The sequence below is a fragment of the Salmo salar genome, chromosome 13 (genome assembly GCF_965601325.2).
Source record: "Salmo salar chromosome 13, fSalSal1, whole genome shotgun sequence".
In the NCBI taxonomy this organism is placed as follows: domain Eukaryota; kingdom Metazoa; phylum Chordata; class Actinopteri; order Salmoniformes; family Salmonidae; genus Salmo; species Salmo salar.
Window position 1 is genome coordinate 16,723,981 of NC_138303.1, and position 18,724 is coordinate 16,742,704.

Consider the following 18,724-nt stretch of genomic DNA (forward strand, 5'->3'; position numbering starts at 1 on the left):
ATGTTTGTGTGCATTTCTTTCATTGTTTTTTGTACATGTCACCCTCTGGATTAAAAAAGAAACCTCAATAAGTTAGTAAAAAAATTGTATATCAGATCAGTCAGTGGGCTGGGATCAGCGGGCTGGGAATCTTCACAGACCGGTTCACCTGGTGAACTTCTTTTTAGATACAATAAAACAATTTTACAGATACAGTTGATATATTCAAGATGAAGAGATTTTATGTTATAATAATGTCCCAATCAATGATTTATAATGAACAAAAATATAAACGCAACATGTAAAGTGTGGTCTCATGTTTCATGAGTTGAAATAAAAGATCTTAGAAATGTTCCATACTCACAAAAATCATATTTCTCCCAAATTTTGTGCACAAATTTGTTTACATCCCTGTTAATGAGCATTTCTCCTTTGCCAAAATAATCCACCTGACAGGTGTGACAAGTCAAGAAGCTGATTAAACAGCATGATCATTACACAAGTGCACCTTGTGCTGGGGACAATAAAATGCCACCCTAAAATGTGCAGTTTTGTCAGACAACACAATGCTACAGATGACTCAAGTTTTGAGGGAGTGTACAATTGGCATGCTGACTGCAGGAATGTCCACCAGAGCTGTTGCCAGAGAATGTAATGTTAATTTGTCTACAATAAGCCGCCTCCAACTTCATTTTAGAGAATTTGGCAGTAAGTCCACCCAGCCTCACAACCGCAGACCACGTGTAACCACGCCAGCCCAGGACCTCCACATCCGGCTTCTTCAACTGCGTTACCGTCTGAGGCCAGCCACCCGGACAGCTGATGAAACTGTGGTATTGCACAACCAAATAATTTTGTCAGAAACCGTCTCAGTGAAGTTCATCTGCATGTTTGTCATCCTCACCAGGGTCTTGACCTGACTGCAGTTTGGCGTTGTAACTGACTTCAGTGGGTAAATGCTCACCTTCGATGGCCACTGGCATGTCGGCGAAGTGTGCTCTTCACGGATGAATCACGGTTTCTACTGTACTGGGCAGATGGCAGACAGTTGTATGGTGTTGTGTGGGCAAGCGGTTTGCTGATGTCAACTATTTGACCTAGATAGTTTGTGAGTATGCATTGATATGTAGGCTACGTGTGCCTTTTTAAAAATGCATGTAGTTCTGTCCTTGAGCTATTCTTGTCTAATGATGTTCAGTATTATGTAATTCTGTATTATGTTTTGTGTGGACCCCAGGAAGAGTAGCTGCTGCTTTTGCAACAGCTAATGGGGATCTTAATCCAGGTCCTGCAGTGCCTAGCTCCACTCCCACTCCCCAGGTGCTCTCATTTGTTGACTTCTGTAAGCGTAATAGCCTTGGTTTCATGCATGTTAACATTAGAAGCCTACTCCCTAAGTTTGTTTTACTCACTGCTTTAGCACACTCTGCCAACCCGGATGTCTTAGCCGTGTCTGAATCTTGGCTTAGGAAAACCACCAAAAACCCTGAAATCTCCATCGCTAACTACAACATTTTCCGCCAAGATAGAACTGCCAAAGGGAGCGGTGTTGCAATCTACTGCAAAGATAGCCTGCAGAGTTCTGTATTACTATCCAAGTCTGTACAATTCGAGCATCTACTTCTAAAAATTCACCTTTCCAGAAACAAGTCTCTCACTGTTGCCGCTTGCTATAGACCTCCTTCTGCCCCCAGCTGTGCCGTCGATACCATATGTGAATTGATTACCCCCCATCTATCTTCTGAGCTCGTGCTACTAGGTGACCTAAACTGGGACATGCTTAACACCCCGGCCATCCTACAATCTAAGCTTGATGCCCTCAATCTCACACAAATGATCAATGAACCTAACAGGTACAACCCCAAATCCGTAAACACGGGCACCCTCATAGATGTCATCCTAACTAACTCGCCCTCCAAATACACCTCTGCTGTTTTCAATCAAGATCTCAGCGATCACTGCCTCATTGCCTGCATCCGTAATGGCTCTGCGACCAAACGACCACCCCTCATCACTGTCAAACGCTCCCTAAAACACTTCTGCGAGCAGGCCTTTCTAATCGACCTGGCCGGGGTATCCTGGAATGACATTGACCTCATCCCGTCAGTAGATGATGCCTGGCTATTCTTTAAAAGTGCCTTCCTCACCATCTTAAATAAGCATGCCCCACTCAAAACATTTAGAACCAGGAATAAATATAGTCCTTGGTTCACTCCAGACTTGTCTGCCCTTGACCAGCACAAAAACATCCTGTGGCGTTCTGCATTAGCATCGAATAGCCCCCGTGATATGCAACTTTTCAGGGAAGTTAGGAACAAATATACACAGGCAGTTAGAAAAGCAAAGGCTAGCTTTTTCAAACAGAAATTTGCATCCTGTAGTACTAACTCAAAAAAGTTCTGGGGCACTGTAAAGTTCATGGAGAATAAGAGCACCTCCTCCCAGCTGCCCACTGCTCTGAGGCTAGGACACACTGTTACCACTGATAAATCCACTGTAATTGAGACTTTCAATAAGCATTTCTAAATCTAAAATCTAGAATCGGCTTCCTATATCGCAACAAAGCATCCTTCACTCATGCTGCCAAACATACCCTCGTAAAACTGACCATCCTACCGGTCCTCGACTTCGGTGATGTCATCTATAAAATAGCCTCCAACACTCTACTCAACAAACTGGATGCAGTCTATCACAGTGCCATCCGTTTGTCACCAAAGCCCCATACACTACCCACCATTGCGACCTGTACACTCTCGTTGGTTGGCCCTCGCTTCATACTCATCGCCAAACCCACTGGCTACAGGTTATCTACAAGTCTCTGCTAGGTAAAGCCCCGCCTTATCTCAGCTCACTGGTCACCATAGCAGCACCCACTTGTAGCACGCGCTCCAGCAGGTATATCTCACTGGTCACCCCCAATGCCAATTCCTCCTTTGGTTGTCTTTTCTTCCAGTTCTCTGCTGCCAATGACTGGAACGAACTGCAAAAATCTCTGAAGCTGGAGACTCATATCTCCCTCACTAGCTTTAAGCACCAGCTGTCAGAGCAGCTCACAGATCACTGCACCTGTACATAGCCCATCTGTAAACAGCTCATCTATCTACCTACCTCATCCCCATACTGTATTTATTTATTTATCTTGCTCCTTTGCACCCCAGTATCTCTACTTGCACATTCATCTTCTGCACATCTACCATTCCAGTGTTTAATTGCTATATTGTAATTACTTCGCCACCATGGCCTATTTATTGCCTTAACTTACCTCATTTGCACTCACTGTATATAGACTTTTTGTTTTCTTTTGTTCTAGTGTATTATTGACTGTATGTTTTGTTTATTCGATGTGTAACTCTGTGTTGTTGTATGTGTCGAATTGCTATGCTTTATCTTGGCCAGGTCGCAGTTGCAAATGAGAACTTGTTCTCAACTAGCCTACCTGGTTAAATAAAGGTGAAATAAATAAATAAAATTCCTAATGAAATACCAAACATACCAAAAAACTGATGCCACTATGGTGACGGTGGGGTGATGGTATGGGCAAGCATTAAGCTACAAACAAAAACAATTGCATTTTATCGATGGCAATTTGAATACACGTTGTTGTGCCATTCATCCGCCGCCATCACCTCATGTTTCAGCATGATAATGCACAGCTCCAAGAAGCATGGATCTGTACACATCTCATAGAAGCTGAAAAAGGCCCAGTTTTCCTATGGCCTGCATACATACTCAGGAGACTTTTGTTTTTTTATAATCAGCAGACATGTCACCCATTGAGCATGTTTGGGATGATCTGGATTGAGGTGTATGACAGCGTGTTCCAGTTCCCGCCAATATCCAGCAACTTCGCACAGCCATTGAAGAGGAGTGGGACAATATTCCACAGGCCACCAACAACAGCCTGATCAACTGTATGTGAAAGCGATGTGTTGGCTGCACACCAGATACTGACTGGGGGGAGGGAGAGGGGGGGATTTGTGACCAATAGATGCATATTTGTATTCCCAGTCATGTGAAATCCATATATTAGGCCCTAATGAATTTATTACGAACTGTAATTTTATATGAACTGTAACTCAGTAAAATCTTTGAAATTGTTGCAGGTTGCGTTTATATTCTTGATAAATGTATATACAGTATACACTAGTTGACTGACAGGGGGCGCTGTGTTGAAGCCACCGTACCTCTATCTTGGCTCTATTGTAAAACATATTTTGGAAGTTATATAAAAATGCATTTATTAATGTCTACAAACTTTTTTTGTCCAAGTTTATTCTATTACAGACCTCTTAATTCATACATTTAAATTATATTTTTATGTGAGCAAAAAATATATACAAACCTTTTCCTTAAAGTATACTTTTTTGAGATGACTAATGTTATTTTCCCCACTACAACAAAAAAACAATGTAAATACATATAATTTGGCCCAGGGTTTATATGCATCATTGGTCCCAAAACAATTTCAACATTTTGCCTCACGTTTATTCTGATGGTGGGGAGTGATGGTCGATGACATCTGGGATCAACTTCGTTACCTTGCTTGAGCAAATTCGAATCATTCACTGGTCACTCGTCATGTAATGTCTGATTATTTTCAAAATGGAAGCGCAGAAGACTGCACGTGAACTTTTCACTGAAGCAGTGAGAGCAGTCCTAGAAACGTGGCCTGTTTTACAGGTAGGTGCATATTTTCTATAGCAATCACTGCATATTCGGGTACAGGCTTTAATGGTGTAATTATTCAGTCGTGAATAGCAATAAGGACATTCATGGGCCGTCCTGATAGCTAGCTATAGTTGTTAGGCTGTGAGGTATTTTCCTCCGTGCGCTGTTTGGTTAGCTAGCTCTATAGCGACAACGTTATAAGCGTGTCAGCTTCCTAGAGATCTAATTAAACAGTATACCTATGTTTGTAGTTACATGTGTGTAACAAATAGTGTACAAACGTTGTTTTGCAGATCGCAGTTGATAATGGATTTGGAGGCGTGTACGGCCAACAGAAGGCAGATTGGATGGTGGATGTGGTCCAACAATATTTTCATGACAACGGTAACCTGACCCATGATTTCGATACATAGCCTAACGTTACCCAAATATCTGTTGTATTGTTATATACGTCGCATCTTCCTCTTTGCGTTACTGCACATCTGCTAGTATGAAGCACCCGTGTCTGCTCTGTTTAGATTACTTGTTGGCATGCTGAACAGTCCCAGGCAGACTTTCAGTTCAAGCTAATTAGAACTTCTTTGTTTACAGCAAACCTGCAGCCAGATGAAGTGGAGGACTACATAGCAGACCTTATGAACAATGAGTTTGATACAGTGGTGGATGATGGCAGTTTACCTCAGGTGCACATTTTGTTTTCAATTCAGACATTTAAAATGTCAACATACAATATTGGGGCTAGCTGAAGGTCTCAATTTCATTTTCAACCGTCTGCATTCTTAATGTCAAAATGTCTCCTAAATCAATGCTTTCTTCATTGATCAGGTGGCACAGAAGGTTAGCCAGATCTTCACACAGTGTCAACAAGGAAAGCTTGCGGAGGTCAAGGATCAGATAGTCAAACTTAACAAGAAGAGTGCAGAACGAGCCATCGTCACACCTCAACCAAACGCTGCTGATGTAGAGAGTAATGGAGATGAAACAGAGGTACGTGTTTTATTGGTATAACATGTCAAATTGACTATTTGAATGCTAGTCAGTCTAGTGTCAATTCTGAAAAGGTTGTGATTGTGCCATTGTAAATCTTGTCATTGTAATCCAGTTCATGGAGTGTGAAGCAGCAACGTCAACAAACCCCCCGCGTAGTGCAGCACCCAAACAGACAGATCAACCCCAGTCTCAAGAGGAAAACGATGGTTGGACGACAGTAGTGCGCAAGAAGTGACACTACGGTAGAAGTACTGAGTGAATTGGGATTTTACTGCCGCCTAAGCTCTGGAATTGCTTCCTAACACTGTTGCTGTTTTATACGTGTCTCTGATGGTTCTGTCATATTGGGAGGATGGACATATGTTCTGATGAAAACCTGGACTTCATTAGGGCATCTTCTGAGGAACTGTCACTGTTTACAGGGATTTCAGTAGCAATCTATAGTGTGTATGACTCACCTACAATGCTGATTAAGGCAGCCCCCCGCACCTCTCTGGTTGAGGGGTTGGGTTAAATGCGGAAGACATTTCAGTTGATCAACTGACTAGGTATCCCCCTTTCCAATAGTATGTATTACTGAGTAAGGGATAGAAAGTGTTCCTTTGCACTGATCCATGATCTATTTTCATATCAAATTGATATTAGTCTACCTGCTACATGTCTATTTACAGTATAGTAGTAAAAGTTGTTTGCAGTTCTAAATATTAAACTTGAAAATAGCCAACTTAAGAATGGTGAATTTATTTGAGTGGCATACAGTACTCTAAAACTGCCTGAATCTGGTTTCATTCTGAAGAATACAGGTTAAGATATCTGATCTTTCTTTCAGTCATGTTTAAACATTTTATGTTCACAATAAGCATTCCACAGTTTGGCGACATGTATAAAAAAAAAAAAGTGAAGGATTTTTTTGTAGACTTTTTTTTGTACACCTGGCATATCAAGGCACTATTTTAACAAATGTGACTCAGCACAATGAGAAGTAGATCATCCATTTTAAAACAAACTACAGATATCATATTCATCCCAACCATTTATAGAACCTGTAATGCTGCTTTAATACAAAGAATCTGTAGATTTAGGTTACTGCTACTTATGTGCTCAGAGTAATGGTAACGTAAGTTTATATTAACTTTAGATAAATACTCAACGTTTCATTTAGAAAAGATCTCCTAGGCTGAGAATAACCACACTGACTTAGTGGTACAGTATGGACTCAGTGGTATACAGTAAAGGTTAGACGCATGGTAGTTGTGTTGTGGTGGTGGACAGTAGTCTACAAGTTGAGCCAGGGGTGCTGCAAACACTGAGCGGCAGTGGCTCTCTTCTCTGGTGTGACGTCCAGCATGGTTAGGAGGAAGTCACTGAACTGGGCCGCCTGCTCCAGTGGCCACTCATACTTCTCCAACAGCACCTCAAACAGACCCCATGGCTTCAGGTTGGCTATGTGCCTCAGCTCACCTTCAGGAGGGAAAACAATAGTGAGCTAAACAACATACCACAATAAAAAAATAGGGCCATTGATAAGTCTCTCAGATCATCATTTTGGGGGCTGCTGAGTGGCGTAGCGGTCTAAGGCACTGCATCTCAGTGCTAGAGGCGTCAGATCAGACCAGGCTGAATCACAACCGGACGTGATTGGGAGTCCCATAGGGCGTCGTTAGGGTTTAGCGTCATTGTAAATAAGAATTTGTTCTTAACTGACTTGCCTAGTTAAATAAATCCTATTAGGCACCATACAGGTATGTCAGCTTGTGCTTGTCATTTTGAGGATATTTATGTAGATATCTTCCAGGACCGCTGAAGGAAAATATATTGTAATGGTACATTCTAAGCAGATGACCACTTGAGTATTACGAGACAGGACACGTGAATTGTAGTACTGTAACATGGTCTGACTGACCTTTTCTTGTTGATGAGTTGCTCAACAAGGCATTGTTCTCTTGAACCAGACTATTCTGTGACATAGCTTTTACATACAGTACAAAACCATTACGGATACATTTGACTTTTTTTGCACAAAATTTACTGAAAGACTTACCTCGCCTGTCAAAGTATTCTCGTGAATATCTCCCAGACAGAGCAAAAGGGGGCGGAATGGCTCCCATTAACTCAATGATGTGTGCAATGTGATCTGAGAGAACAAAAGAGAGCATTACGTCACTGTGAAATTCTCATTAAAACAACTCACTATGTAACAGTTTACAAATTAATGGCTTCCTGTTCTGTGTGGAATCAAATTGTCTGGCTTGAACAGCTTATTTACAAGCATGAAACATACATAGCCTAGACAAAACCTCTCCTTGGGGAGCCCCAGATCAGGTATTTCACAATTTTGTTATAGTCCTGAACAAGCTCACCTGATTCACCTAGTAAGGGCTTTTTGATAAGTTGCCGATTGGAATCAGGTGTGCTAGCTCTGGAATAGATCAAATACCTGAAATGGCTGGCGTCCCCGGTAAAGAGGTTTGAGAACCACAGGCCTAGACGATACAAGGTGAGTACAGATCCCTCAAACTCAACTCTGGACCTCAAAGCCAGTTCCACTGCATTGTTCCCCTCTAATCAGGGATTGAATTAGACCTGGGACACCAGGTGGGTGCAATTAGTTATCAGAGATACACAACTACCGTTAAAGTTTGGTGTCACTTAGAAATTCTTGTTTTGAAAGAAAAGTGCTTTTGTCCATTAAAATAACATCAAATTGATCAGAAAGTTTAATTAAATAGTACCCTCAAAACACCAGTCTCAACATCAACAGTGAAGAGGCGACTCCAGGATGCTGGCCTTCTAGGCAGAGTTGCAAAGAAAAAGCAATATCTCAGACTGGCCAATAAAAAGAAAAGATGGGCAAAAGAACAGACACAGGACAGAGAACTCTGCTTAGAAGGCCAGCAGTCACTGTTGACGTTGAGACTGGTGTTTTGCGGGTACTATTTAATGAAGCTGCCAGTTGAGGACTTGGGAGGCGTCTTTCTCAAACTAGACACTAATGTACTGGTCCTCTTGCTCAGTTGTGCACCGGGGCCTCCCACTCTTTCTATTCTGATTAGAGCCAGTTTGTGCTGTTCTGTGAAGGGAGAGTGTACACAGCGTTGTTCGGTTTCTTGGCCATTTCTAGCATGGAATACCCTTCATAGAATAGACTTCATTCTCAGTACAAGAATACACTGACGAGTTTCAGATACTCAACTAGTCTAAAGGCCAGATTTATTGCTTCTTTAATCAGAACAACAGTTTTCAGCTGTGCTAACAATTGCAAAAGGGTTTTCTAATGATCAATTACCCTTTTAAAAATGAAACTTGGATTAGCTAACAACGTGCCATTGGAACACAGGAGTGATGGTTGCTGATAATGGGCCTCTGTACACCTTATGGAGATATTCCATTAAAAAAAATCAGTTATTTCCAGCTACAATAGTCATTTACAACATTAACAATGTCTACACTGTATTTCTGATCAATTTGATGTTATTTTAAAAATGGACAAAAAGGGCTTTTCTTTAAAAAACAAGGACATTTCAACTGTATGTGTGTGTGTGTATATATAACACACACAAAAAAAAAAAATGGGGGATTGGAAATGTATACAATTACATTGATGGAAGCAACAATCTGCAATATTAAAGCTGATCCACCCTTTATTATTATTATTTTTTTTAAAGAAAAGAGTTGAATACCCCTGGTACAGACCTTCATCTCTAGTGTAGTCCTCTCCTGAGTGGGGCTCGAACAGGTAGTCCCCTGTAGCCAACTCAAACGCCTGCAACCAAAATGTGACGTTGGTCAAAATACAATCCACAGAAGGGCAACGCTACAGTGGGAGATCCCAGACGAAACAGGACAGAAGGTGGTGGTTTGAGTGGTCCCGTCACGGTTTCGTAGCTTACCATGCAGGCTACGCTCCAGATGTCTGCTGGAGTGCCGTATTCTGCCCCTATCAACACCTCCAGGGCACGGTACTGGCGTGTCTGGATGTCTTCTGTGAAGTGTTTGTGCTGGGGAAGTAGAGGGGGGGCTGATTAACATCATGCTGTTCTTTACCATCTCCACACATCACAAGAGAACAGCTCCAAGTCCAGGTTATCATGAGAACTGAACATACAGATACAGAGCTTGTTCTTCCTGTTGAAAACAGTCACTTACCACCCAACAGGCATTTCCCAGGTCTGCTATCTTGATGCGTATTTTGTCAGCATTCTGTGGTTCCAGGGGATTGACCAGGAAATCTGCTGCGCTGAACACTAGAGCGACACAGACATACAATTTAGCTCATAATCACAACAACCTCAATCTAAATACAGAGAACAGTAAAGCAACTGCATGCTGGTGCCAGATATACATATGGCAACAGAAGTGACAGACAGGATCACAGACAGAGAGATGCCTAGTGAGATACTGACTGCTGGGGGACAGTCCAGAGCGTTGGCTGTCTCTCCCGGTGGAGTAGCCTGACAGGGTAGACAATGCTGACTCAGACGTGGCTGACAGTATGGAGCCAGCAGACATCCCTGACATCCCAGAGACAGGGCTGCAGAAACGCATGGGGTTGTGGCCGTTCCAGCCCTCCTCGATCCACAAGGAGCCAGATTCCGGGCTGGCCTTGGTGTTAGCCGTGGACGAGACATGGGTGTAGCAGTTCCCGTTTTCATTCCCCTTCACCACAGAGGAGTCTGCCAGAAGAAATGGTATCAAGAACATATGGATTTAATACAGAAACTCAACCAGGAAACACAGCTGCTACCAAATCAACGTTATAAAGGGATTGGCATAGCAGTGTCACTAGTAGAGGTGGACCACTCACTGTTGGCGGTCCTCTCTGGGTCCCCAGCGTCGTCGTCCTGTCCCCAGGGGGTGTGTAGAGGGTTGGAAGGGTCTGGTGGAGAGGTCCCGTCCAGATCCTCCATCTTCTGAAGGTCCACCAGTCTCTCCTCCAGCAGACGCTGCTGCCGCTTGGCCTTCCTCTTCAGCTTCTTCTTCTTGTTCTTGGTCACCTTGCCGCTCTAGACACACAGATGGACATAGAGAGAGAGACAGATACATGGTCAGGCCAGGACGCCTGAAGCTTTCCCAATCATGATGCCAGCCTGACTGACCATGTGATGCTCCCTGACAACACTACCGATACTGATGACTCCAGTTCACAGTACCAGAGGGTCCAACACAGAGAGTGCATGCCAGGCAGAAAAATAGGAGTGTGCAGAAAGGAAGTACCAAACTGAGAAATATTCAGAGTTAGCCCGTCTTCAGTCTCTCTCTCACACACAAGTCTTCCTCAGACAGGTGAGCTTTAATACATTGTAGTAATATTATGGAGTTCAGATGGTATTAACTATCTATCGACAATGGGGCTCAATTACATTTCACATGATTACTTTTGATTCTAATCCTCATTTCCATGGCAGAACCACTGCCCAACAAACAGAGTTTTGATTGCAAGTAAAACTTGTGGGCACTTAGGAAGCAGACTAAACATGATCCCACCACAACCTCTCTATATCCTGCTAGCTAGATGACCACGCTATTTTGAGCTCCAGCATGTTACCGTCGACAGTTCTCCAGTAGGCCTCTTACAGAAAGTCCATCCCATCTGACAGTATCCCTCAAAGCTGACTTGGTGAACTCACGTGCCCACAGCTGTCTGAACAGGCTTTGGCTCAGTGGGTTAGCTAGCTTTGCGGTGATCTGCTGAGGCAGCTAACGTGAGCCACGCCTGGAATTTGAGGAAGGGCCAACTGTACCACAAGGGATCAGATGGCATTCTGTTTTCCAACTGAATAACAGTGCTACGGCTTTAAACTTCCCCCAGCCATGGCTGGGGGAGCAAACGCACATCCTCCAGTTCAAAAGTCCTTGAGGTTGTTTATTCCACTGCATATACTGTAGTCTACTTGTTAATGGATTTGGTATGAAATGCTGTCTACGCTACAGTAATACATTAAAGTATGGTGCTCTTTAAGTGCCAAATGCCAATCATTCATGAGGTTGGATGCATCGTTCAAAACAAACATTCTAAGAACTGCATACAGTGGGCTAGAAGCCTTCTTGGTACTGGAGGTATATTACAGAGAAATGTGATAGGTTGTTTTCACCTGCTGGGATGAACATTTCCAATTTCAAAAACGAATTTTTAAAAAAGTACTCAAATTAGATCCACATGAAAGGAGGGCAGCTGTAAAGAGAGCCTATAGGATAAAACTGTATCAAGTCAAAGTGCTCACACTTCCTCACATCAAAAAACTGGTGTGAAAAACCCTACAAACCCAATAAAGAAACTGGGTAAATTATTATGTTCTTTGTTGGACAGCAACAGGAGGCTGAAACGATGCTTACATAGAAACCACAGCCATGGGGCAAAGCATTGTCCAGTGAGAATGTATTACATGTGAGAAGGCATTACTGTGAGGTGTCTGACTGTGACGAGTCGGTCACCAAGATCCCATTCCCTCTCCTTGATTTTTTACATGTCGTTTAGAAAGCCAACTACTGTTTTGACATGCAGAGACAGATGATACACTACCTGAGTAGGAGACGAAACCACTAAAGACACACACACCAACCATCGCAACGTCAGAAAATAATCGTTAGGCAACATGATCACATCACACAAAAGCTGAGGTGAGTTATGATCAACGTTAAAGCACTGTTCACCAAAAGTGATGTTTCTTTTTTTTTTTTGCAAGACTATCCCTTCTGTGGCAGGCAGGCAGGACTTCAGTCTGAACATACCTGGTTCTCCCTTGGGGCGGTGCTAACTGCCATCAGAAAACGAGGTAAAAAAAGGAAGGGAGGGACAGTAAACCGTAATGACCACAAAAACAAACACACAAGAAAAACAGGACAAAGTTAGAAACCAAATAGAGACAGAAGAAATGACGATGAGCAGATTTGATAGCAGAAAGTATGCGAAAGAGAGAAGAGACAGACGCATAGGAAACATCTAAACATGCAAGTAACAAATCACCACAGATTTACATCTAGACAGTTTTGACTAAATTTGAGAGAGAAAAGGCTTTTGATGGAGTCAAAGTGAATATACATAGTTGTCTGTATGTGTACAGCAGGGGTTTCAAACATCAGTGTTTTCAGCGAGGTCCGGAAGGCCACACTGACATTTTGTATATCTCCTAGCCATCAAAATTCAAAAGAAAAAAATTCCTCTGTGCATCGTGAAGAGACTATATGTAGACCCATTATAATTTCTACAGTTTCCATTTGGTTTTAACCAGTAAAATGGTCATCCACACCCCTGGTGTACAGTATAACATACACATTACTGTGAAGCCAGTAATTTGTCAAGTCCAATTAAATTTTAACAATTACAGCACACATACAGACACACATTGAAGCACTCACAAGATGACCCTATGCTATAACCCCTCAGAACAAGTTTGACTAATAACAAAACGTATGTTTAAGTTGAAAGTCTAGATGTTGTTTTCATCATAATGAACCAGCCAGCTCACCTGAGGAGCCCGAGGGAGGAGGGGCTCCTGACTGCTGCCACATAGTGGCCTCTGCAGCCAGCCGTCTGACGTACACCTCATCTACATCCAGCAGGATGTTCTCCGGCTTGATGTCGGTGTGGATGATCTTACATTTGGTGTGCAGGTAGTCCAGGCCCTGCAGAACCTGTGGAGGGTAAGACATGGAGCATGTATAAGGGTGGTTGAGATGGATACGTGGAACTGGACAGTTTCTAGTAAAGCTTTACTGACTACTGTATCATTAACATTACTGCTAGCTATGGTAATAACTAATACATTGATCATATTTTCAAGGTTCCCTGGCTATTTTCTAAACGCTGCACCTGTGAAACCGGCTTGATATGCTATAAACTCAGGAGAAAGTGCTGTGGTATTCCTTACCAGTCGGAGAATGCTCTTCACACAGAACAGACGCTGTGTGAAACCTGCTTGATGTGCTATAAACAGAGGGGAAAGAGCTGTGGTATACCACTGTACCTGTCGGAGAATGCTCTTCACGCAGACTAGAGGAAGGCCCATGTAGTTGGACTTGATGATCCACTTCAGCAGCTGGTGACCCAGAACCTCCAGCACCATACACACATCTGACACACCAGTTAAGGAGAAGCCGATTCACTCAAACTTACACATGAAAGATCCCTTTAATACACAGACGAAAATCTTATTTATTTACCATGCCTGCATTTTTATATATCTGAAAGTAGTGTAAAAAAACATGGACAAATTAAAAGCCACCTAATGACCTATTCGTGATTCCTGCATTTTCATAGACCCTGTGACCAAAACACAGGTGTTGTGTCTGTGTGAATGGTTCTGCTTTTTGCAGGAAAATTCATTAACACTTCCATTTTTAACACCTCCTTAACTTGAACTGCAAACAGCCCCCATGGTTTAAACCCCCCTCTCAATTGGCCAGTTCCCTACCGATATGTATAAAAGGGGTCTACCTGCAAAATAAGAGGTAAATTAGGGGCTGTTTGAAAGGGGGTCATATAAACATTGCCTTATTTTATTTTTTACAGGTAACATACCACATCTGTCTGAAATGGGTGAAAGAACACAGGGGAAATAGTAGTACAGGCAAGTAGGAGGAGAGGAACAAGTGGTGTGCAAGGTCCACCAAACCCAGTTGATTACAGGGTCCACCAAACCCAGTTGATTACAGGGTCCACCAAACCCAGTTGATTACAGGGTCCACCAAACCCAGTTGCAGCCGGTAAGCAGCAGAAAGGATACGCACACCATTGACCCCGGATATCTTAAAGTCATCAATAAGCTGTACAATGGTCTCTCGTTTGGGGTCTGTAGGGTCACTGTCTCGCACCTTAGGCCACAAAATAATCGCAGAAAAGTTACTTCAATTCAGAAACAGTACGATCTATCCGTATATGCTAGAGATGTTAGAATGTACCAGACTACGACTCCCCAGAGTCGTTGGGCTAGCTAGCCATCTACACAGTACAATGATTATGACATCAATCAATTTCACCAAACAACTATGCCATTTGCTTTGGAGGATGCCCTTGGGCTTGTTGCCATTAATGAGTGATGTCTGTGGGTGTGCCGTCTGTCTGAGGGTGAAATAAATAGGAATGCACTCACACATCTGAGCAGTTTAATCTCGTCCAGCGCCGTCTCTGTGTAATGCAGAGCACTCTTCACCACTTTCAGTGCCACAAAGCGCTTCCTCCTACACACAAACACAATCATGTCATGACTCAAACTGAAGAGAAAAAAAACTAAACACAGCCAATAATGAAAACTTAGCCATTCAGCACTGAATGAAACAAATTGATGGGAATGAAAAACATTAAAAAAGGATAAATATCATTAGGCTTCTCATTTGTGTATTACTGGTATAGTTTTACAGATGCACTCAAATCAGTCACTTACTGCAGGTCCCAGCATAGCCATACAGTAGAGAAGTGACCCCAACCAAGCTTTCTGACTACATGATATCGGCCATTGAACAAGTCTCCAATCTTCACTGGGTAGTACCCACCTGAAATATACATAGACTTTCACTCACACAGGCTTATTAGCATTATCGCATCATCCTAGTTGATAAATTATATTGTGAAGTTGACATACTGTATCTACAAGGGCATCATATCACAAGTATTATTACAAAATCCATGTGGTGACTACATTCATTACATAACCACCAACACAAGTAATTCCACTCCCTGCTGATTTTTCAAATAGAATAACCTTGACTGTCACTTTCCTAATCTGCCACACTATTGCATCGATCCATTAGACAATTATATAGCCTACCTTTGCAGTAATCCGATGGGTCCTCCTGCTCCTCATCATCTGATCCGAGCAGCTCTGTTGGTGGAGGGGTGAAGTCAGGTGGGGGTGGGCTGAGAGCCTGCGGAGAAGTGGTCTGAGATGAGGTCAGTGGTTTAGGTGGAGTAGAGGACAGAATTGGAGGGATCTCTATTGAGGGTGCTATGGGTAAGGACAGTACGGGGGTGGACAGAGTGTCAGAGGAGGGAGTTAGTGGTATAGGAAGTGGCTGGGTGGTTAAAGCGGAAGGATGTAAGAGATGGGGAGGGCTCTGGGAGAAGTTGAGTGGGGCAGGGATTTGGAGGTCCGGGGGCCTCTGGGAGAGGTTGAGTGGGACAGGGGGTTGGAGGTCCGGGGGCCTCTGGGAGTGGTTGAGTGGGGCAGGGGGTTGGAGGTCCGGGGGCCTCTGGGAGTGGTTGAGTGGGGCAGGGGGTTGGAGGTCCGGGGGCCTCTGGGAGTGGTTGAGTGGGGCAGGGGGTTGGAGGTCCGGGGGCCTCTGGGAGTGGTTGAGTGGGGCAGGGGGTTGGAGGTCCGGGGGCCTCTGGGAGTGGTTGAGTGGGGCAGGGGGTTGGAGGTCCGGGGGCCTCTGGGAGAGGTTGAGTGGGGCAGGGGGTTGGAGGTCCAGGGGCCTCTGGGAGAGGTTGAGGGGAGGGGTGGGAGAGGTTTTTGGTGGAGTCGCAGGCCTGTGTATTGTGAGGATGCGACACAACTCATCTGCGGTGGGAATCTGGGACCTGAAACAAAAACACAGAACAGCCTGATGAAATAACCGTCTCAATATGGTTCCCGTTTGCCTTTAGGAAGGTGGTGACGATGTCTTTGCCTAAACAATAACAACCAGCAAAATATCCCTTTATCTGAAAAAAATGACTAATTACATCAGTTATATTTAACTAGTCATCTAAAAGACTGACTTGACATTCAGCAATGTAAGTACTGCGATTCTCTTGTAAACAAGAAGCATGCATGCGCTTCAATACAGACAATGAGGGGTTTGTGTTTTATTATGAGTGAGACATGCATCACATTAAATTAAAGTGGAGTGCTGACTGTGGCCAGTCTCCAAAATTCATTGGGGGGGATTATGCAATTACCAAGGGATAATGATAGTCCAAATAGTGTACCCCCCATTTCTACATTTGCACGTATTTGTAACAGCAGTGAAATGGGTATTGTTAAGGTTTGCCAGGGTTAAACTGAAATAGGCACAGAGCAGGAAAGGGGGGAGGCATGAGTCAATGTGCTTATCTGGAGAGGTGAGTCGCTCCACCGCCCCCGTGTATTTATAGCACATAGACATAACTACTAGCTAGACAGAACCAGCTGCAAGCTCTGATACATGCTGTTAGCCGACGCATAGGCATGGAATGGGAATAACGTTAGAGTAGCCAACATTGCTCACCCAATATCCAAACTGGGGAGGTTGTCACCGGATCCTTTTCGATGTTTCTTGCCTTTCTTCTTATGCTTCTTACTGTGGGTGCTATGCGGGTTGTGATTACCGCTGGACACTGCTGGCGATCAGGGAATAGATCATTAACTACCATATATCCACAAGGCTAACGTTACGGCTATCATAGAGCTGCCTTGTAGTATCTGCAGTACTCACTCGCATGGACAATCCGCTAGGGTTAGTGCAATGCGGGATCCTTGGGACGTCCCTAACCGTAACCCCCTACCACAGCCGTAACACTTACATAACCCTAACCTAAACCTTTGATTTCACCATTTTTTAAAATGTCAACTTCAATGGGGTGACTTAGGTACGTCCCAAGGATCCAGGGTTGCAAGGAGCAATCAGCTAGCGCCAACTGGAAATATTACACTTCCATTTGCAAATTGGACTAACGTTACTTGCCAGCTGCGGATTTCTTTTTGTGTGAAATCTGAATACATATCGTTGACGTGTAAAACTTAGTAACAAGACGAACAAATATTGGAAAGAAACCACAATGCCACTGGAAATATTAACACATTAGCTAGTTCGTTAGCTGGCTAGTTTAGCTACCTAGCAAGGAGTGTCTGCGCTAGCTGGTTAGCTTGCGTGCGCCAGACAGCTGGCTAACCGTAGCTAGGCTTTTTTTTTATACAATGACAGAAACATACAAATCAATTCTAACTCAACGATGAGATAAAGTAGTAGTCATGCGACCATCTTTATCATTTACATTGTGTTAAACGGTATATATAAACATCATCTTTGGCATGTTTTAAAACTCTCACCGTTCATCGATATCATCAGTGCAGCTGTCACCGCACACACTGCTGGCAGGCTGTATTTAGGTTCGCGCCTGCGCTGTAGTTATGAGCACAAGAGCTTTGGGAACAGTGGTGGGGTCAGCTGAGCAGTGGTAGGGCTATGGGACAGTGGTCACTGATCAGGGGGATATGCTGGGATATGGGTATGGCAAGTCATTTAAACATAATCTGTCAAATTTACCCTGGTCAATTGTCATTTCGATTAACCTGGCATGTATCTACCATCCAGGCTGTATCACGGTGTAGCAGGTAGCCTAGTGGTTAGAGCGTTGGGCCAGTAAACGAAAGGTTGCTGGATCAAATCAAAAATGTGTTGTTCTGCCCCTGAACAAGGCAGTTAACCCACTGTTCCCTGGTAGGCCGTCACTGTAAATAAGAATTTGTTCTTAACGGACGTGCCTAGTTAAATTTAAAATCACAACCGGCTGTAATTGGGCCAGGTTTGGCCAGTGTCGGCCTTCATTGTAAATAACAATTTCTTCTTAACTGATTTTTTTTAAATTGAAGAATATAACTTAAATATAATATAAATAAATCCCTAATGAGATTTAGTATAAAATCTGTAGCCTATTCCATTGTTTTTGTTTTTGTTGGTAACAAAACAATTTATAGTATAATGATTTTGCCTATCTCATGGACTGTAAATCCTTGCATTCATAGCTCCATCAATGAATTTAAAATGCAATGATGGTGGTTACATTTCCCCAGCTCCACCCCTCAGCTTTGGCTATACCAAACCAAGTGGATGGGCTGTGGTGTGGAAGACCAGTATAGTTACCAATAGATTGAGGCTTCCTGGTCGCTTGTGCCAACTCATGGCTTGTTTGTCATGGTTATGCTGAAATAATAGCTTGGCCCAACGTTTTGTTTTTCGATGTAGGATTGTACTGAGTAATGGTGATGTTTGGCTGGACAGAGGTTTAGCATAAGAACGTTGAATGTGATACATTGGGGTAGATGTAATATAAATGTCATATACTGGAAGGGGTTGGCACGGCTCAGATTGTCTGTCTCTGCCACACTGACTCTTGTCTGTGTCTACAACCCTG

At 43.3% G+C, this 18,724-nt stretch overlaps 2 protein-coding genes across 4 annotated transcripts; one reads left to right on the forward strand and one right to left on the reverse strand.

The window, feature by feature from the left end:
- Window positions 1-4,572: 4,572 nt before the first annotated feature.
- Window positions 4,573-6,364, forward strand: tsr2 (TSR2 ribosome maturation factor). The gene is given in 5 exon segments (NM_001141864.1): window positions 4,573-4,659; window positions 4,941-5,031; window positions 5,239-5,330; window positions 5,473-5,634; window positions 5,750-6,364. Coding segments are annotated over 5 exon segments (546 nt in total). The 5' UTR covers window positions 4,573-4,581; the 3' UTR covers window positions 5,873-6,364.
- srpk3 (SRSF protein kinase 3) lies at window positions 5,630-17,795 on the reverse strand. Of its 3 annotated transcripts, none has more exons than XM_082959657.1 (16): window positions 17,640-17,795; window positions 16,819-16,927; window positions 15,402-16,150; window positions 15,018-15,126; window positions 14,727-14,814; window positions 14,361-14,448; window positions 13,602-13,708; window positions 13,104-13,269; window positions 12,367-12,392; window positions 10,442-10,640; window positions 10,041-10,310; window positions 9,784-9,881; window positions 9,528-9,635; window positions 9,331-9,400; window positions 7,679-7,771; window positions 5,630-7,098 (listed from the first exon to the last, which is right to left on the reverse strand). In XM_082959657.1, exons 1-16 carry the CDS (start codon window positions 17,653-17,655, stop codon window positions 6,914-6,916), a joined length of 2,481 nt encoding a protein of 826 aa, XP_082815783.1. In that variant the 5' UTR covers window positions 17,656-17,795; the 3' UTR covers window positions 5,630-6,913.
- Between the last annotated feature and the right edge of the window lie 929 nt (window positions 17,796-18,724).